This window comes from Chelonia mydas, chromosome 8 (assembly GCF_015237465.2).
Source record: "Chelonia mydas isolate rCheMyd1 chromosome 8, rCheMyd1.pri.v2, whole genome shotgun sequence".
In the NCBI taxonomy this organism is placed as follows: Eukaryota; Metazoa; Chordata; order Testudines; family Cheloniidae; genus Chelonia; species Chelonia mydas.
The window spans coordinates 36,483,012-36,503,807 of record NC_057854.1 but is presented as its reverse complement, the minus strand read 5'-3'; the positions used below and the strand labels follow the sequence as shown (position 1 = coordinate 36,503,807).

General features: G+C 54.1%; 3 protein-coding genes across 6 annotated transcripts in view; 1 reads left to right on the top strand and 2 right to left on the bottom strand.

Annotated features, from left to right (window-relative positions):
- LOC102930340 (kinesin-like protein KIF14) overlaps nt 1-11,443 on the top strand; it is a 30,599-nt gene extending 19,156 nt beyond the window's left edge. For all 4 annotated transcript variants that reach the window (XM_043552846.1, XM_037906373.2, XM_027821656.3 and 1 more), the window contains 8 exons: nt 9-139; nt 1,588-1,805; nt 3,482-3,565; nt 4,086-4,176; nt 4,529-4,695; nt 6,953-7,102; nt 8,218-8,385; nt 9,356-11,443. In XM_043552846.1, coding sequence (XP_043408781.1) covers nt 9-139; nt 1,588-1,805; nt 3,482-3,565; nt 4,086-4,176; nt 4,529-4,695; nt 6,953-7,102; nt 8,218-8,385; nt 9,356-9,538 — 1,192 coding nt within the window. In that variant the 3' untranslated portion in view covers nt 9,539-11,443. The remainder of the gene's footprint in view (nt 1-8; nt 140-1,587; nt 1,806-3,481; nt 3,566-4,085; nt 4,177-4,528; nt 4,696-6,952; nt 7,103-8,217; nt 8,386-9,355) is intronic.
- Nucleotides 11,444-11,600: 157 nt separating this feature from the next.
- LOC102930559 (probable UDP-sugar transporter protein SLC35A4) lies at nt 11,601-15,192 on the bottom strand. The gene has a single exon (XM_027821643.3). The coding sequence runs from the start codon at nt 15,190-15,192 to the stop codon at nt 14,215-14,217; it is 978 nt and encodes a 325-aa protein (XP_027677444.2). The 3' UTR covers nt 11,601-14,214.
- SLC35A4 (solute carrier family 35 member A4) lies at nt 11,601-18,114 on the bottom strand. The gene is made up of 3 exons (XM_027821646.3): nt 17,697-18,114; nt 16,393-16,491; nt 11,601-16,061 (listed from the first exon to the last, which is right to left on the bottom strand). Exons 1-3 carry the CDS (start codon nt 17,709-17,711, stop codon nt 15,864-15,866), a joined length of 312 nt encoding a protein of 103 aa, XP_027677447.1. The 5' UTR covers nt 17,712-18,114; the 3' UTR covers nt 11,601-15,863.
- Between the last annotated feature and the right edge of the window lie 2,682 nt (nt 18,115-20,796).

Genomic DNA, 20,796 nt, shown 5'->3' with positions numbered 1-20,796 from the left:
GTCTGCAGTTTCTCACCCCTGCTCCGAGCTCTGGCTCCTGGTGAGCTCCCAGACGATGCAGGATTCCTCCCCTGGATTCTCAAGCAGACGCTAAAAGGAAACAACCTCACGTTCCTGCTGCTGTGTTTGACCCTGCCAGGTACTTGCCCCCTTACTGCCCAACACACCCACTCCGCCCCAGGGCAGGGGTTGGTGTCTGGGGTCCATGCCCTGGTGCTGAGTCTGCCCCCTGCTGGGCAGACCCTGGAACACCCACGCTCAGTTAGCAGAATCACCCCATCTGCTGGCCAGACTCCCTGAGGGCACAGCCAGGACATGCCTGCAGCTGGGGTTACAGCCCAGTCCAGAGGCAGCAGATTTACAGCGAGCACCTGACTCTGGGTGGAGCAGGAAGGAGCCATGCTGGCCTGTTCTGTGATCCTACAGCTAGAGGCCAGTCAGGAAAGGAGAGAAGGGCATGGGATTAACGTTCCCTGTCCCCTTGCACTGCTCTGGACAGAGGGGGTTACCGCCTAGTGGGCTGCGCAGCATGGGGTGGGGCTAACTGTTGGCCCCAGGGCTGCTCTGAGTGGAGGGGATTAGTGCCAGCAGCTCCAAAGGCCAATGTGTTCGTCTGACTCTGCCATGCACTGAAAGATGCCCAGGGGTTTGCCTGGGTAATGGTTGCTTCCTTTCTCCCTCCCTCCACAGGCCTCCCTGTGTCTCTGCACTGCCATTCCTGCACTCATCTAGCTCTGGCTTTGGGGGCCCCATCGTGCAGCCCCACCCCTGCAGGTGCGAGAGCCTTCTCCTCTGCAGCAGACTCCCTGCAGCTCTGTGCTCATCTCAGCCCTTGGCAGGACAGAAGCACTGCCCCCCAGTGGCTGTCCCCTTTTCACTGTAATGTAGTAGCTGCAGAGACCATCCAGGCAGCGAGGGTGAAAGATGCTCTGCAAAGTAAAGGCAGAGAGTTTGTTTCAGGGCTTCCCATCGGTCTGCTCGCCAGGCACCTGTCTGTGCCGTGGCAGCTCATCTCTGCCATCCCGGGTGCACCTGATGTGCTGTCATGCCGGGTCCTGAGTGAGGGGAGCTTTTGCATTCACATGCAGCAACCACAGAGCCCCCTCCCCCAACATCTGAGAGTCCTGTCCCGTGTTGGTCCCTGGGCCCCATTTCCTGGTGATCCCAGATAGATTCCCCAGTCCTTGGCCTGTGATCTCTCCAATCTTTTCCCCAGAAGTTGGCCATGGTCTGACATTCCCACTGGGAGGGCAGGAAGTTTCCCTGCTGCTCAGAGCATGGTGCCAGCTTGTTAGCTGGGAACCAGTGTCTGAAAGACTGCCCAGAGCTCTCACCTGCTGTTGCTTCCAGTCCCTGCATGGCCAGCCTGGGCAGAGTGACTTCATGTTGGTCTGCAGGGATTGCTGCTGTAATTCATGCCCTCAGGCATGGCTAACTGGACTGATTATTTCAGCAAATTCCCCTCCCCCCATCCTCCCACTGCCCTCTTTCCTGCCTCCCTGGCCTCTGCTCCCTCTAGTCTCTAAGTGTATGACATTGACTCTTGCTCCAGCAGCCCTCGTGGCTGAATGCTCTCTGGTCTTGTAGATGCCTCTGGAGAAGAGATCCTGTCAGCCCTTTCGCTGGCTGAGCAGGTGAGGGGACTGGCCAAGAAGGTCTCACCAACCCACTGGGATCCTGCCAAAGCAGTTTGGAGGCAGAGGGCAGAGATCCGAGAGCTGAGGGCCCAGCTCCTCTCCAGCAGCAGCCGAACAGTGCAGGAGAGTGTGATCAGCCAGCTGAGGAGAGTGCTGAGGGACCTGCAGGTGGGAGAAGCAGATGCACTGCACATCTAGCTGTACACAGCTGGGACACTCGTGCCCGAGCTGGCTAGCCAGAGCTGTGCACCATTCTTCACAGCACAACCGTGTCTCAGCCAGTGATTTAGATAATGGCATAGAGAGTACACTTTAAAAGTTTGTGGATGATACCAAGCTGGGAGGGGTTGTAAGTGCTTTGGAGGATACGATTAAAATTCAAAATGATCTGGACAAACTGGAGAAATGGTCTGAAGTAAATAGGATGAAATTCAATACGGACAAATGCAAAGTACTCCACTTAGGAAGGAACAATCAGCTGCACGCACAAAATGGGAAATGACTGCCTAGGAAGGAGTACTGCAGAAAGGGATCTGGGGGTCATAGCGGATCACAAGCTAAATATGAGTCAACAGTGTAACACTGTTGCAAAAAAAGTGAACATCATTCTGGGCTGTATTAGCAGAAGTGATGTAAGCATGACAGGGGAAGTATTTCTTCTGCTCTACTCCGTGCTGATTAGGCCTCAACTGGAGTATTGTGTCCAGTTCTGGGCACCACATTTCAGGAAAGATGTGGACAAATTGGAGAAAGTCCAGAGGAGAGCAATAAAAATGATCAAATGTCCAGAAAACATGACCTATGAGGGAAGATTGAAAAAATTGGGTTTGTGAAGTCTGGAAAAGAGACGACTGAGAGAGGACATGATAACAGTTTTCCAGTACATAAAAGGTTGTTACAAGGAGGGAGAACAATTGTTCTCCTTAACCTCTGAGGATAGGACAAGAAGCAATGGGCTTGAAATAAAGAAGCAAGGGAGGTTTAGGTTGGATATTAGGAAAAACTTCCTAACTATCAGGGTGGTTAAGCACTGGAATAAATTGCCTAGGGAAGTTGTGGAATCTCTGGAGGTTTTTAAGAGCAGGTTAAACACCTGTCAGGGATGGTCTAGATAATCCTTAGTCCTGCCATGTGTGCAGGGGACTGGACTAGACGATCTCCCGAGGTCCCTTCCAGTCCTACGATTCTATGATTCTATTATCCTCAGCTACTGCCCCTGCTTGTACTAGTGCATTCAGGGAAAATCTGGGCAGCTGTCCCACAGTGCTTCAGCAGGGGCAGCAGCACGCAGTGCATTCCGGAATGGAGGAAGATCACCCATCCAGACAGCAACATAATAATGTTCTGATCTACCTTCTGGGAAGAGAGCCATGTGCCAGGCCAGTGGTGTGGGACTCTGGGCTATCTAGGTTACTAGGTTCTAGGGGTGGATGCAGCATAGGTAGATGCACCATTCTGCTGGTAGCACAGTGTATGCCTAGCTATGTGTGTACGCCAGGTGGCTGTATGTATGCAGATGGGTGGGCATGGGTTACGTGGCTGTAACACTCTGGGCCTAAGTCTGAACAGAAATAAAGCTCTTGTCTTGTAAACCTGAGTGTAAGCATCCCCAGGTGTCTCTTGTTTCTCCTCAGGGCCAAGAGGGCAGCAGGAGTTAGCCAGAGACTGGGGAGAGTTTGTCGCCTGGAGGGGGTTAGGATCTCCAGAGCTGTGCAGGCAGCAGACGCTGGAAGCGCTATGGATGGTGGCCTCACCTAGGACTTGGCTTGCTGCACCCCATGGACAGCATGGTCCCTGTGGTGGTTACACACAGCACAATGAGGTCTCCCGGGCCTGTTTTCCAGGTGCTGAAGAACCAGAGCTGGGAGAAAAAGAAAGAGACGTCAGAGGCTTTTGAAGGAAGTGGGAGCCATCATCCTGAAGCTCAGGTGAATCCGGGATTCCAGCTGCTGATTGCTGCCCTCCAGGTGCAGAGCAGTGGCACAGGGACATGATAGGGCAAGGAACGTCCCCTTCCCCTAGCAGCAGAGTCATAGGAGCAGGCATAAGTGATACAGATAAAGTCAGAACCTATCCCCAAGCCAAGCAGAGAGCTAGCTTGTAGAGTAACCGGGCAGCTCCCTGCGGGGACAGATCTCGGTCTCATCCCAGCACTTTATGCACCATCTTCAGAATCTGGGCCACAAAGTCAGGGGAAGCTCACACTCAACACTGAGTCAGAGGTTGGGCAGCTGGGGCCCTGCACAGCTGGCCAGCTGCTGGCTGGGATGAGCTTGTGATGGCTGTGCTTCATTGCTGGGGGGCACTGAGGAGGGGGGCTGGGAAGCAGAGGCTGTGTGGGCAGGGCTGCAGGTGAGGGGCTGCTCTGTCAGAGGTCCCCAATGTTACAGTGGATCCTGGCCCCATTTAGCTTTAACAGGGCCCTGTCTGATCTGTCCCACATGACAGGGTCGAATCCCATTGTGGCCGGGCAGGGATGAGCAGCTTACAAACCAGGTGCTGACAGATATGTTGAGAAGCCAAGAGTTCCTGGATAGAGGTAACCCCAAGCCAGATGGAGATGTCCCAGGTGTGGCTCTGTCCTTGCCTAGCCCTGGTAGTGCACTGGCTGCTAACATGATCTGAGGGCTCAGATAACTTGTTAAATACTCAGAGAATGGCCCCTCCTCAGACGCCAGCCTCACCCTACACCAGCTGAGAGGGCACCGGCAAGACTGGGTGCAGCCCAGCGTGCTGTAAAGGGGACCCACAGTGGAGAAACTTCCGGGTCTGGGCCTCCTTAGGGGAGGAAGTGGGGCTGGGAGAGGGGCTTGTGTGGCTGTGTTGGGGGTTCTGCTTCTTTTTCCCCAGCATCCCCTCCCCTGCAGATCCCCCTCCCTCTTTTCCTGCAGGGTTTGTTCCCCTCTGTAATGACAAAGGAGGCGAAGCTGCCACAAGTAGTCCTGAGTGGTTTGGCCGAATCTCCCCGAGCATGGGTGCAGTGACAGGGGAGAAGCCTTTGCAAAGTGGAGCCAGCAGAACACAGGAACCAACCTGCACTGGTAGCGTGACCGGCGCGGTGAGTGCGATGCGCTGGGGCTAGGAGAGAGGCCCACGGACACTGCAGGGCAGCCTGCAGTAGAAGATCTCCATGTCTGCACAGATTTGATTTCCCTAGATGTGACTTACATCATGGTCACAGGGCTGGCTGCATCTCCCTCTTGGGCCTTCCCCTCTCCTGGGGTGGGATCCTGCAGTTCTACTCTCAGGGTAGGCCCTGGGCTAGAGCAGCCTGTGTAACAACTGTACTTACCTTGCAGGTCCAATGGGGTTCAGGCACCTGCAGTTCTTCCCTCCAGGAGGCTGTGGCCAGGGGCACATGGGGATCATGTTTTATTGATTTTAACATTATTGATTTTAACAGGAGGAACAAAGCGTTAGAGAAAAAAGTTTTTAAAATGACAGGCAGCCTGTACACATCTCTCACCAAAAGCTCTCCCATCCCAATGATCACTGGACAAGCTGAACTCCTGTGTGGGTCCTGGGTGTCAGTCTGGCCCCCTAAACAGCTCCCCTACAGCCATCCCCTCTCTTGAGCGAGGGGGAGCGGGGGCCTACAGTCCTTTAGATCTTCTGTCTCCAATGCCTTTTCCCATCCTGCCATCGTCTCTTCACAGCCCACAAGTGTTTGTGGAAAAATGGTTTATCTGGAGTCATTCTTCTTCCTGACTGATATCAGCCCCACTACTATCCTCTGTTATAGACTGGATTTCATCCATCAGGAACTCGAAGCGTTTCACAGACAATACATATACCATTGTTGCAATGAAGTCACCTCTGGGGTGTAATGTGGCAGCTGTCTATCTGCACACAGCAACGCTACACAACAATTTAGGCACAAGGGGTTCAATTTTCCTCTCATTTACCCCAGTGTTGGACTGCTGATTTCCATGGTGTTACTTTTGACTTACCCCATTCTATATGAGAGGAGACTCAGGCCCTGCGAAGCGAAAAGGACCAACGTAGCCAAAGGAAATGTCTGGAGATTTCGGGAAGGTGGTGTTTAATTACCCAAGCAAGATTAGGCCCCAACACAAGGACTCCAACCACAGGGTTCATGCATCATCCAAAAGCCCCAATACTGTATAGTTCTAATGAGCTGGAACCTATCCAGGCTGCAGGCCTAGCCATTCTGGCTCCCTGCTCAGCCCTCAGACAGACTGCCAGGAGCCCCAGCTGGGCACATAATTGCTGACTGTTCTCTGTCCGACTTGGAAAGGAACTGACCCCCCTGCTGTTCTGCTTGGATTGACCTTTCCAAGAGAGCTGTTCTCACTACATTTCATATAGTCCAGCCGCTGCGGCCACAAGGGCTCTCAGTGCACTGCATCTCCTGCCCAGCTGGCACTACCATACTGGGCTGGGACACTGTGATCTCCAGGTGGGCCCCACTCTCATTGTGTCCCACAGCCACTCCAGCTGGGAGAAGCTACATGCAGAGCCAGTGCTCTTACACCTCCTGCTGGGAGAGGCAGGCATTGCAGTAATTCTGAGAGCCTTTCCCCCACTAGTTATTCTGATCCCTACAGCCCCTCTCACTGAGAGCAATTGGGCTGCAGCCCTCTTACAAGCTACTACAGGGGGGCTACTACAGGGAGTCTGAGAGCTGGAGCTGGGTGGAGAAGCCTTGGGAAATCTCTGCTCCATGACCGGAGAACAGAGGGGACTGACTGGGCAGTCACAGGAGGGGATGGGGTCAGGGTGAAAGCTGGTGAGTCACAGCTTGTTCCTCTGCCCTGAGCCCAGTTGAGCTTCCTGCCTCGGCCCTGGCTGGTGATGGTGCGAGCTCCTGTGGGTGTGAAAGGCGTATAAAGGGCTCAGAGTGTCCTGTCTGTGCTGCATCCATCCCACATTGTGTCTGCCCTGTGCTATGCATGGCCCACTCCATGCTGCACATGTGCAGGAGGTGAAGAGGACCATAGCAGCCCTGTACCCTATACTGCAACCCTCTGCCTTCCCTCAGCCACCCTGCACCCACTCTGTTCCCGCCCTGTCACCCATTCAGGAAACCCCCAGGGTATTTCATTGGGGAGGACAGGCAGGCTCGTCCCCACCCCTCTTTCTTCCCCGCTTTGCCTCTCTATGGTGTTAGGACAAGGCCCCTCCGGCACAACACTCGGTGCAACCCCGCAGTGCTCCCAAACATGCAAATGCCAACGCAGAGGGACCCCAGGCTGCCTGCCCGGCTCCCTCTCTGCACCCCAGCACTGCGGCTGGGAATGGCCTGCATAGGAGAGTCACTTCCTGGGTGCCTTTTCATGTCTGCTCTCTACCAGGTGGGGAGCTGGGCCTCTCAGCAGCACCCGGCCCTGGAGCTGCAGTTTGCTGTGGCCAAGGCCAGGAGGCAGCGTCTGCGGGAGCAACACCAGCAGCTCATCAGGCAGGAACTGCTGAAACTGGAGGAGGAGCTAGCAGGGAACCAGCAGGTGAGTGAGGAATGGACCATCACCAGGGACCTGGGGCTGAGCAGAACACAGGGTGATGAGGCAATAAAGGGGCCCAAGAGCAATGGTCCCAGGTGGCAAGCTGGGGACAGGTGTCCATGGCAAGGCATAGAGCTGCAGCCAGCCAACGCCGGAGCAGAGTGAGGAAAATGGGCACTTTGCAGTGACATCAGGGGCCACACTCCAAGGCTGCAGGCACAGGGAGTCTCTGCCCGCCAGGAGCTGGTCACCGCAGAAAGGTGGGGCAGCTTAGGACAGGGATCCCTGGGGTAAGGTAATGCTGCCCCAATCTGCAATATCTTATATGGGTTCTCCCACTGCAAATCAACCCCTATCTGAGAGGCTGCGGTGGCAGCGACCCCAGGGATGGTCCTGGCCCTTGCTCATGCCCCCAGCTCTGGAAGCATCTTTGGGGGCAGCCTCCTGCCAGCTCTGAGACAAGGAAACCATGAGACAAAAGCCACAGGCTTCTTGCCCCTGAGGCAGGAAGAAGGCACCTGCAGGATGGCTGGGCCTTTGGTACTGGGAGCAAATGGGGGCTTTAGGCATGGGGGTAACAAGCAGATGGGATGAGTCACCGGAGAGGGCAGACTGGGCAGAGGGGACCTTGCTGTGCTTCCGGGAAGGATGGAATTGGGTGGGGGGGAGTAGGTGGGAGGGGACGGGGGGACTGCCCTTGAGGTTTGGACCATCCCATCCCAATAGGCAACTGAAAGGCTGTGCTCGTCCAGGTGAGCCGCTGAGCTAGTTTACAGCTGCCCAGACCCTTCCGGTCCTGCTCCCTCAGGTCCAGTTCAAACTGGATGGCAACAGTGACTCCTGGGAGGCAGGACAGGACTCAGAAAGATACCAGAGCAGAAGCATGTCAGGGAAGGAGCATTCCCCATGGCTGCTCTGTGAGGAGAGGTCCAGCGCGCTGGTGCTATGCATGCTGAGACGGACGGTCAGGGAGCAGGACAACCCCTTCTTAGCCCTCTGTGTGAGCCCAGCTAGCAAAGCCAGCTCAGACTGAGCCTCATGGTTTGGGCAGGGCCCCCATCCCTTCTGCTGGGACAAGGGTGACTTCCCACAGCCTGCCTGAAAGCTTTCACTCCTAGCTCCCTCCTGCCCAGCGGGACGCACGGTGCTGGCCCAAGGAGAAGGCAGTGCTGGCCCTGCAGCTGGAAGCACTGCGGAAGGAACAGGCCGAGGCAGAGAAGGACCTGGAGGCGCTGTACCAGCAGCACAGACTGGAAGTGGAGGCTCAGAAACAACATGTGCTACAGGTCACCATGGGCTAAGCTGCCGTTCTCTGTGTCCAGATACTAAGGGGGTTGGGGAGGGATCAGGGCATGGCCCAGGACAGCCCAGTGGAAGCCAGTGACCCCACTGGCTGTTTGGGGCTCCATGGACAATGAGTTGGTTGGCCTACTTCCCATTGGACAGACGTTCCCGTCACAGAATCAGTTGGCACCAGCTGTCCCCTTTGTTGGCAGGCTCAGCAGAGCACACCAAGGGCTATGGGGTGATGGAGCTCCACTGAGCAGCCCCTCATGGTCAGGGTTGAGGCAGGGGGGATGGGAGCAATGGACATCAGGCTGCTAGCCCTTTTACCCCCACAGCACTGCGTTCCCTCTCTACAGGGCGATCTTGCCTGGCCCTGGGATGCATCTTGACAGCCTCTTGCAGCCTGCTGAGGAAGCCGATAAGTTAGCTAGGAGTCTGCAGGCCTTCCCCACAGGAGACTCAGGAGCCAGCGTTCATTCTCTGAGGAGCTGTCATTGCTAATAAATTCCCCAGCTTACAGCTCTGTGAGAGCAAGATGGGCAGAAAGAGAGAAGCCACAGGGCCCGAGCAGGATAAGGCGGCTGGCAGTGCTGCCATGCTTACTGTGACACTTGCTCTTCTGAAGGAGGGTGACATCTTCCCCCTCTTAATGCTGCTCCCTACAGCACAAAAGCCTCCCCCAGTCACTGAGCCTGCCCTGAGGAGCAGGAGAAACTCTCTGCCCTGCCCAGTTGGGTTAGTCTCCTGCCCTGGCTGAGCCATCGTGACACCCACACACTGGCCAAGCTGGGCTACTGAATGCTACTCTGAATGGGAACAGGAAGAGGTTTGCAACCCGAGATCCTGCCCCCAACCCCACATAAGCCACAGCTCTGACCTGGCACAGCTCACTTGTTCCCCTTTCCTGGTTCCTGGTTGAGAGGCAGGGCTGGGGCACTGTATCGTAAAGGGACTGACTCCTCTCTGCAGGTGTTTCGGGCCTATCGGGGCCTCTCAGAGGAGCAGACTGATGCGCTGGATCGACGGTACCGGAAGCTGCTTCAGGAGGCCCTCCAGGACGCCATCTCCTTGTCTGCGCAGAATCAGCAGCTCCGCACACACAGGCAGCTGGACTGCACTGAGCGCGCCTCACAGACAGACCCGCACTCCTGAGCAGTGAGCTGTGCTGTGCTGTGCCAGAGCGCTCTGCCCCCACCCCTGGGGGAGTGAACACTGGAGGGTGTGTGGGGGGGTGATGCCTGCCAATCATTCCAGGGAGGAGATGCAGCGTGGATAACCTCGGGGCCAGGCTTTCTTACAGCGTCAGGCAGGTGTTCTGGTGTTTTAGCAGGTCTCTGAGCAGCTGGGAAGCTCTTTACCTGCATCTGGCCCTGGGAGGTTATGGGGGACTGAGCAGGCAACGTGTGAGCACATTGCTAACTCAATACAGCACCTTCCCCTCTCCCCGACCGGGCTGGGAGAGAGCAGAGCATCAGCAAACGTAGCTTTATAAAGCTACAACTCCCATCAGCTTCTAGGCCCTCAGTGGGAAGTGCACTGTGACCCTGTTCCCAGCTCCTTTCCACAGCAATGGGGCAAGGCGTAACAGGGGCTTGGAGCCCAGTGCAGTACTCGACAGCTGCTCCCAACTGCTAGGGGTGAGATACCCACTGAGGTCCAGCTTCACATGCCCAGAAATCAATCACAGCAGCAAAAGCAGCTGCACACGTCAGCAAGGAACCTGGCCCTGGCTCCAGCCCAAGGGCTGTCAGGAACTGTTAACGCACACAGTGCAGTGTTCAGAGTCCAGCTGCAGTTCCTCCGGACCTAAGGAATGTCTCCCTGCAGCAGAGGCCAATACACCCCCATGGGACCGGGTGTTAGGCATCTGAGGGAGGGGCTGACATGCAGGGCTGTTAAGGCCCCGGCTCCCACAGCCTTTCATCAGAGCAGAGGCCCTGGCACTACCACACACCCTGCCACTCCAGGAAGTGTCCCAATCTGGAGTTAAGGGACTAGCTGAAGGCTCTCAAAGTAGACCATTTAGGCCACACTCTCTATTACAGCCTCAACCCCCCCTACCCCCATGTGTGAGAACTAGCCCCATTACCCTTGCTGATCTTGACGCACGTGCAGCCCGCCTGGCCTAGGCCTTGAGAGCAGCCATACACCCTGTTCATTTAAGATGCTGCAAAAGATGCACCTGGTCCACTGGAACAGGCCTAGTCTGAGTGTCCACCACAGCCCAGCCATTCACTGCTGGCCTGGACTGACCCCCAGGCAGGAACCCCCGTTACAGCCTGGGGTAAGGCTGCCCTGTAGGCAGCAGCTAAGTGGGTTGAAGCCTTGGCCATTCCAGGGCTCTGCCCCAGTTAGGGCCCAGCCACACTACAGCATTTAACTGCAGTGTAAATGAATCCCCCAGCTCATTCCAGGGGGATGGGCAACCGGATCACAGCCTATACAGATAGTACCTTAAGCTCAGCCCCTTCCCACAGCAGGAGGACTTACTGCACCTTCCATATGTATCCTGCACCTACGGTGCTAACAGCAAGTGGGGCCTTCTCCCCTCTCCCCAGAAAGGTTTGGGAGGAGATAAAGTGCTTTACCCATGGGGCAGAGTGCCTAGCAAACATATGGGTGGCTTGTTTTTCTCAACGGTTTATTCCCCCATTGGATTCAGCCAACAAGGAGGGAGAGACATACAGAGCTCGCTGTGCGTACTGCAGGGGACCCCAGTAAGAGCACGAGCAGGCAGACACAGGCATTTGGGAGTAGTTCCATGGGTAGTCACTGTCAGTGGACCCAGACAGGGTTCTGCTAAGCTGTCCAGAGCAAGGGTTAGCTCCGCACCACAGGGGAAAGGCTGAACAAAGCCCCCGTGCCTCTTTCCAGGGGCTGTCAGCAGTGTGGAGAATTGTGCTTCTGTGGGACCGGCAAGCACTGCTGAAATACTGTGGGAAATGAACTGCATGAGACAACTGGACCAGGAACCCAGGGCAGGTTTCTCATTCCCTCAGGCTGCTGCCAGCTGAAATAAGCCAATGAGATTCTCAATAAACAGTGTATTCACACGTTCCAATAGGATGCTGCGCTCCACTGAAGAGGGGCCCTTCGCTCCAATCGAGAGACACCCACACTAAAATGAGGTCAGACTGGGGGCTGGGCATTCACCTGCTTGGTCTGACCAGTCTCCATGTCAGCAAGCAGATAGGAACAAGACAGTCACAAGGGCTAGGAAAGTGCAGGTTTTAATACCACAGCCAGCGCCAGGGTAGGCGTTGCTGTCTGGCGCACTGGGGGTGACAGGAATTGAACCTTGTCAAACCTAAGGTAGTACAAATCCAGATACAAACCCATCATTTATACAGACTAAATAGTCACTCTCAGAAACGTGCACTGCTGCAGGCATCAGCTGAGAAGCAGGGCAATAGCCCCATGCAGCTGCACTGTTCCCATGGGGACTCCAGGTCAAGTGGGAATCAGAGGCCTGTAGCAGGAATGGCTGCCCCCTGCCCTGCCCCAGCCTGGAACTGCAAGCTTGGGACTGGCACAGTGGGAAATGGGCAATTCAATTCATGAGATGAGGCACAGCTTCCCTGAGGTAGGGAGTTTGGGCTGTACAGCACAGGATCTGCCCAACAGCATACTGGGAAGCACAACACTCCAGGGCAGCCCGAGTTGGAGCCGGCAGGAGTGTGGAATGTAGTCAGACCTCTGTCCCGGGAGGCAGCAGCTGCATGTGGTGGCTTCTACAGGTTAATGGGCAGGTGCATTGGAGCAGACAGCATGGTCAGCGGAAAGGTGTACGGGGAAGGCAGTGCAAGACCACATGGGTCAGCCCAAAGCTCCAGCCCTGCCTCTCAAAGTGCGCTTTTACTGCATTTCTAGGCTAGGGAGGAAGCATTAGCCCCTGTTCAGACATCCTACTCTGGAAACAGCTGAACCCCTCGCCCAGTACACGCAGACCGCTGATGAGGTTGGGTACCGGGAATGGCAGAGCAGAAAGCTCTCCCCTGCCAAGCTGACTGCTCAGGCTCCTACACTGGCTGGTACAAAGCAGGGAGCTGCCTTCCTCCCACCCTGTCAGTTGCTTGTAAAGGGTTCAGTCATTTATGGAGAAATCCAGGGCTTGGCAAGGACAATTTTCAAGGGGGCAGGTCTCCACCACCTGACTGACAACTGGCAGCCCCGCTGCCTGCCTGAGCAGCCCCCAAAAAACAGACTGGACCATGGAGACTGAACAGAGATGGGGTCCCTCAAGGTGGGCCACTGGCATGTGTGGGGGAAGCTGGGACTGCCAGGCCTGCATCTGTTTTGTGTCTAGACAGAAGGGTCAGTCTGCAGGGCTGCCAAACCAGCTCCTGCCCCAGCACTGCAATCACCCCTGCCTTCAATTCTGGGATCTTAATGATTCCAACCATTTTATTTTGGAAGTTTCTTTTCCTCTCTCCCAATCAACAGGGAACTCCTCTGGCTTCAAGCCACCACCCCAGCTCCTGCAGCGCATCATAGTTGACAGCTCAGCTAACACTCAACAGTAGCTGTTTTCATGCTGAAGATACAGATCTAAGCTTCAATCCAAAGGGCAAGAGGGGAAGCAGGAGTCAGCTGTAGGCATTGGGTACCTTGGAAACGGGCTGATGCTAGTGACAGATTCACCTGATGGGTTCCAGCTGGGGCCCAGGTGATCAGGGCTAAGCTCTGCAAAGGTATTTAGGCACCTAGCTCCCACTGGAATCAGTAGGAGTTAGGTGCCTTTGAGGATCTGGATCCAGGAGTCTACTACAGGTTAAGAGCCAGATTTTGAGAAGCACATGTGCCAGTGTGCATGTGCAAGGAGTGTGAGTGATAACCATGCACACACAGGCCCCCAGCTGAACAGCAGCTGGTCATGTCACTGGAACTTTCCAGAGAGACAGTTACATGTATCGTTTACACTGACAGAAGAGTTGACGGCTCTTTGGTGCTCTGTTACAGAGATGAGAGCAGCAGGTAGGAAGGGATCTGGAAAATACATTTGCCAAGTGCTGCATGAGAACAAGGCTCTGGCCTTGGAGCCAGTGTGCAGCTCACCGCAGAGGATGTGCACAAAACCGGGGCTATCCCCTTCCAAAAGGCACTTTGAATCTGTAACGGCTGGATCAGGGCTCAGAGCATTGTGGAGGCACAAGGCATGGCCAGAGAAGGAAGCAGCTCACATCACACAAGTGGTCCTTGAATGAGCTGGAATAAGTGCTGCTCAGATGTAAAGAGAGTCCCTCAAAGCTCTCCAAGAAAGGGCCTGAGGACGGGAGCTCAGGCAAAAGGGGAGATGGTCACAGAGGACCCCATTAAACTGCTGTTACTGTCACTGGCTTAGTCTTCACCAGGAAGCCCTCTCACCCTTCCCCTAAAAGGGATACATTGGGCCTGATCCTGCAGACACCAATGGCGGCTGCTCAGTCAGTGCCTTGCGGGACAGAGTCCCTGTATGCGGAATACTGAGCCCATGCAATGAACATGTCCCCTTCCGTGGGGACAGATCCCCTCTTGCTTCTTCGTGCTGCACAACAAATAGTGCAATTCCTCACAGTGCACATGCTAACTACAGGCAAGGTCTGCTTGTGATAGTCAGTAGCTTTCAGCTGCAGCCCTACTGCCTCACACATGCTTGTCCCTGACCTCAGGTGATGGGTTCTGAAGGGAATCTGCCCTCTAAGAGTGCAGCCAGTCCAGACTAATGCATTTGTTACATAAAAATGAGACAAAAAAAAAGAACAAGCCGTTGCCACTCCCACATAATAGCCCAGAACATGCCAGCTATAGCTTCAACACCAGATGTCTCCCACAGAGCTGCAAGGTGGAGTCTATTTGACTCCATAATACAAGTGAACAGCCAAGCCGATCAGCAGGACAGCAAGGAAGAAAAAGGCAGTGAGCTGCAGGCTGAAGAGCAGGATAGATAAGAGGGCATTAACAAGCATGGAGCAGGAGATAACAAAGAGCCTGGTGATGTTACTGCTGTGCTTCATGACCACAGACATTATCAAGCCATTCAGGGCCTGGCTCACCACAATTACCAGCACCCAGAAAGAGAAGCCATCCAGGAATCCAGCCCCATTGCTGCTCAAGAGATGGACAACCAAGTTCAGCAGGACTCCAAAGAAGTAAAGAAACAGGTTCTGGAGGGTAAGTGGCAGATCTTGGGTTTTCAGGATGACTTCGGTATAGACAGCAGACAGGCCTGATATCAGGGAGTACACAGAGATGAGCAGCAAGCCAATCAGGGTGATGTGCAGTTGCATCTCAGAGGAGCTGGAGGAGTGCTGCAGGTCCTGGAGGCCCCCATAGGTGTAGCTCACCCCAGCAGCTGTTAGCAGGAAGAGGGCCAGCCACTTGTGTAGAGAGAGTCTTTGGTGCAGGAACATGCTGTACAGGAGAGCAGTACTGCCAATCTTCAGGTTACTCAGGACCTGGTAGGTGCTAGGATCCATGAACAGCTGCATGTGAACCACCAGGTTATTGTTGGCAGCATAGAGCAGTGCAGATAGGGCAAAGGGGGCAGCATGGCGCCATGACAGTGAGACTCCCAGCTGCCTCCGGTCCCAGATCAGCAGGGAAATGAAGGAGAGCACCAGCTTGGTCAGCTCAGTAAGAACCACAACAGATGAGGCGCTGAATGGGATCTTTCCATCCACTTTACACAGAGTCAGGAGGGGAGCATGAGAGCCATAGATAGTAACAGACGTGACTAGCATCAGTGCCCACAGCACTCTCTTGAGCCCCCTGGTGGCAGGGCTGAGCAGTGAGCCAGCAGCACTACCATTCGCAGTAATTATTCCCATGAGGCAGTGGATACCAGCAAAGGGGAAAGGGTAGCACCTGGTCCTTTCACAGTCAGAGTCTCAGTAGAGGCAAGATCATTCCAGGATGTAGATGTGTTTCTAAAAATCAAGTCACCTCCTTGGAGAGAAAGAGAGCGACAACAAATGCCATATATTTAAGGACAGTCTAATTAGGAAGACACTGAACTATTCATTACGTGCTCAATGCAAGGAGAGGAACATGTTTGCTCTTCATCAGGGAAAGAAATGGAGGTCTCCCTAGAAATCAGACAAAGCACATTTCCTGGGCAAGGGAATCGATATGTGAAGGGGTGTAAAAATAGCGTGTGAGATGATCTGACACAGCCGCCCTTCCAGTCTACTTGGGGGGAATGCAGGGTAAGAAATTACAGTGAGAAAGGCAGTTGTCAACATCCAGATTTTGAAGCTCGCAAGCACTGGACAGCTGAATGCAGCGATTGCTACCTTCAGGGTATTCTGATTAATAATTTTTGTAATCAGACCTGCTGATATTTCACACTGATCTGGTATTAAACATGTTTTACAATGGGCCAGAATGACATATATAGCTACAGTCCTGAAAGCCCCTTAAGATCATGTCAAAGTTGACTAGGATGTCTAAGATGAGAAGAGCTGTTTCTGGAGTGCACTGTTGTCCAAAGGATTCTCCTCTAGTCTGGTCCTTTCCTCAGTGAGCTGACATAGTCTCGGATTGTCTTTTCAACATTGGGAACTGCATAGGCCTGAGCTGCATATATTCCAGTGCAGGTCCCAAACACAAATCCTAGGACTGCAGAAGATCGGAGTTTGGCTACAATGTAACCTGCCAGAAACCCTTTGAGAAACGGAGATGCCAGCAAAGAACCATCCTGCAGAGAAAAAGGAGAGAAGGGGATAAATAGCCTCTTGGACAAAAGTGTACCTTAATGCATAAAACTTAGTTGGAACACATTGTCTTCTTCCACTGATTTCCCTAGACCGCTGTTGCAAAGCTTGTGTAATGTTATCACCACAGAAGAAATAAATATAACCTCAATATTTTGCTGAGAAAAGCAAGTAAAACCGAGCATTCCTTGGAGATACAACTAGTGTGCACTCTGAGTGGAACAGGATATATTCATTCTACTGGAAGATCACAGAACAGCACAACTTCTTGGGAGATTAATCTAGGGCTAAAGTGTTAAAGAACTCCAGTTTTACCTGGCCCACTCCAGCCTGCACCTCATCTTCCACTCGCTGCTGTAAGTTTTCCAACTGAGACTTCAAAAAAGCAAGATCCTTCAGCTTTGGCCGTGGGTCCTACACAGTAAAAACAAAAACTTGATGTTGCATACTGCTTACAAATGTGCAATTCAGTAACTTCATGACAAGGAGTCAAATTCCTTTTGTTCAGGGAACTACTATTCTGGCACAGCATTTAGAGGGAGCAGGAAATGAGGAGGGAGCAGGAAATGACTAGAGTGATGCAACAGACTGCACTAATGTTGACAAAGTCACATTTTAGATAGATCTATCTTTTAAACTAAAGATAGGAAGCTAAGGCTTCTCAGGCTTGTTCAGAACGGAATTAAGACTGCCTAAAAATATCCCATGGTTACTGAAGTTTAGTTCAGTCATTTTGATTCTGAAAGGGCTTAACCTATGTCAAAAGCCCATTATTTTCAACTTCAGACATTCTACAGTCATATGCATAATGAAATTTACAAGTGAGTCCGATTTCAAGCCTCCAGCAGTGCAATTTTGAGAAACGATAGTAGGGCTTGATCTGTGTCACCTACAGAATGCCTTCATGGGGTGTATGCGCTACAGGTCAGGCCACCCGTAAAACCAGAAGTCCCTACAATCGCGGCACTGTGCGGAAAGCGCATTACAAAATGCGAGCACCAGAAACGGCCACGAGGTTGGGAGAGCTGGAGGGAGGCGGCTAACGCCGCACCGCGGCAGGCTAGGGAGTATGTAGCCCAACAGTGGAGTTAGCTCATTTACGGGCCGCAGCAGGCTCAGGTAACCGCTTGGGGGGCACAGTTACGTAGTTACCGAGAATTGCCTTCACTGTTCCGGACACCGGGGCAGCTGAGCCCGGCCACCGAGCACGCTCAGCACGGGCCGGCGGCCGGAATGGCTCCCCGGCCTGACGTTTCCTCGCCGTCCGCAGCCCAGGCCGAAGCGGGGGCAGGGGACGCGGCGGCGGCTCGGGCCTCTCCAAGCCGGGGACTTTCTGCGCCCCCCGGAGAACTCGGGCCCAGCGGAGGAAGAGCGGCCGGGGACGCGCCCGCCAAGGGCGCAGCGAGGCCCGCTGCCCGCGCGCGGGCTGGGGCCGGGCAGGCGGCTGGTCCCGGCCCGGGTCACAGCAGCGAGCCCTCGGCTCCCACCGACCCCCAGCTGACGGGACCGGCACCACCGCCTCCTGCCTGGCTCGAGGGGCGTCCGCCGGGCCGGGCCGGGCCAGGCTGTGAGGCGGGCGCCGGGCACGACTCAGCCCACCCTCCCGGCGCCCCTCTCACCTTATCATCCGCCATCTTCAGGCCCGGCCCTCCGTTCGCACATGCGCACTCCACACAGCATCCCAGGTCCGGGCGCCATATGGCCCAAGCAGGCGCGTTGACAGCTGAGAAAGGCGTATTGGGCACAGAGCGTCACGTGACGCTGCCAGATCAAGGGAAAGGAATGAAGGCAAAGTAGTCGCCATCTTTAAACAGGGCTGAAACGCTTCCTGTCCCTGCCGGAAACCATAGACCAGAGCCGCTACCCCGCCCCCCAACCGCAGCGTGAGGGGTGATGCGTGGCACCAGAGGTTGCGGGGGGAGGTTCCGGCCGGCACGTCCCGCGTACCCGTCTCATCACGGGATCCGCGCCACGTCAGCTGCCCACAGCATGATGACCCTCCATGTCTGTCCCCTCCAGGCCCGTGGGCGGAGCCCTGTGTCTCCTTCCTAATACTGTAGTTCATTTATTTGGGAACGGGGGGATTCCATGATAGTTTGTTTACCCACGTGTCGGGCGGGTGGGGGGGGGTCTGGTGTGGGGTGAAGAGCACCCAGGCACTGTCATTCCGGGTGGGTTTGTCATTGCATACATTATGTTTAATATTATTTCATATTTGCAAAAAACACAGGGTCCTACCCATAGGTAATCCATGTTCACATGCCCTACATGCCCCCTTTCCTTATTTGCATGCACTTGGATACTCACCTGCACATGGAACGTGCCCTACTTGCACACGCACAACCATGTGCACACAAAACATACCTTGTGCCCGTGCGCACATTCCATGCTGATACCCCATACACACAGACACTCCATCAGCGCTCCACAGAGGAAGCACTCCTTGCACATGTATGCCCATGGAGAGCCTAGGTTCACACAGATACCCCCAGCACACATGGGTACCTCAAGTTCTCACAAATACTGCATATGCACACCCACACCCTAACCCATCAGTATCCCACATTCACATAGCCTGTGTCCACACGAATACTTCAAATACACAGCCACTGGGCATACACACATAGGCCATGTACAAATGATATCACACATTCCCAGAAATACTGCATGTGTATATTGGGCTCACCATGCAACACAGATACCAGATTGTTCACATGAACATGGCTACCTGCCCAGTATGTAAGGATAAACCATAGGCACACTGACAGCTGCAGAGTGGACACAGTGATCCCATGTGCATATGGCTACCAGCATGCTCAAAGATATCCCCAGGCAGATCTTCTAAGCACCTTACTAACACTGACCAGTTAATTCAGTTGGTATCCAATCTAATCTGGGGCCATTTTAATGCACCTCTCAATTCTTTTGATAATCTCATCCTAAGGGTTTCCAGCACTTTCAGATAGCATTAGAAAGGCAGTGTAATCCAATGGTTAAAGCAGGACACTGAGAGTCAGTAGTTTTGGGTTCTGTTCACAGTTTGCTTCTGACTGACTGTGTGACCTTGTTCTGTGCCTCTCGACCTCAGTTTGCCCAGCTTTAAAATGGGGATTGTTTAAAATATTTCCTTCTGGGAAGCCAAATTTATAAAATGTTTGAGAACCACACTGAGACCCTCAACTTTATAAGGACAAGGCAACCTCATTTACCCCGGCTGGAATGTGGCTGGAAGTTGAAACTAGACAAATTCTGACTGGAAATAAGGTGTAAAATTTTGACAGTGAGGGTAATTAACCATTGGAACAATTTACCAAGAGTTGTGGGGGATTTTCCATCACTGACAATTTTCAAATCATGATTGGATGATTTTCTAAAAGATCTGTTCTAGGAATTATTTGGGGACAGTTCTCTGGCCTGTGTTACACAGGAGGTCAGACTAGATGATCACAATGGTTCCTTCTGGCCTTGGAATCTGACTGAGGTCATTATGAAACACCAGACAGCACTGGAGAATATCCCTTTGGCATCTCTCTAGCTCAGGCATTTGTAAATGCTGAATAATAGTTCTCTGCCTGTCTCTAGCACCTTCTAGCTGAGAATCTCCAAGCACTTTACCAGCACTGAGCAATTAAGTCTCCCAACAGATAGGTAAACCAAGGAAGCAGAATAGGAAGTGATTTATCATCGGTGACAGCAATGCTGGGAACAGAGCCCTGGTCTCCTGACTCCTTGCCCTCTGGTTTACCTACAAGCCCATGTTTCCTCTTAGTGGGGTAGGGATGACTCCTTAGAGTTAGCTAGACAGAGAGGCCCTTCTAAGATCAGTATCCCTCTTCACCGTGACACAGAGTGGGCTGTGTTGAATGAGGAGGGGCTGTGTGATGGTCTAAGCCAGCCTTGAACTTTGTCCCCCAAGGTACAGAAAGGAGCTGCCCCTTTAGTTTGTGTCTGAGTGGGGCTGAGTGGAACCCTTTATATTTCACTTAAATACCCAGTGTTCTTCTCCCAAGAACCCCAATCCTTGTACCTACCATGGTAGAGCAAGCTCTGCTCCTTGGGGGAGGTGTTTCTACTAGGGAAAGCTAGAGACAACAGCAGTTTGCCCACAATAATCCTTCCGCCTACAGCTCTGGGTGGGAAGCTGCTCCCCACCCCCTCTCCCAAATGCCCTGTGGCAGAGATGGGTGGCTGAATCTGGTCCCACTGGAGAAAGAAGCTGCTCTCAACATTGTCTCCTTAGACCACATGGTTTTCCTGGCCCTGCTGGGAAAGGGGAGTCGGGTCCCATTACAGATACTAGGGTGATGGGTGTGGGAGCCAGTGGGACCCCCAGGATCCCCTTGGACCTGGATCCTTGCTGAACAGAGCTGGCCAGCTGCTCCCTTCCCGGACGGAGGAGCCGGGTCTCAGATGAGGGCCGGAAGCGCCACAGCCCCTCCGGCCAGGCCTCTGCCTCCCCGCTGCAGTGACCCTGGATGAACACTACGCAGAGTGGCCGCCTTTGACCAGCTCGCCTGGCTGCAGCCGCGGCCTGCCCCGGCAAATGAGCCCCCTCGACCCGCACCCCACATTCTCCCCAGCCCCTCTAGCCTGGCTCCCCCCGAGACTCTGGGCCTCTGGCACGCCACGGACCCACTGCTCCTCCCTTCTGCCCCTCCCCATGCGCCTCCCCTCCAGCCCCCTCCCCCGGCCCCGCCTCCCCTGCCCGGAGCCTCCTCC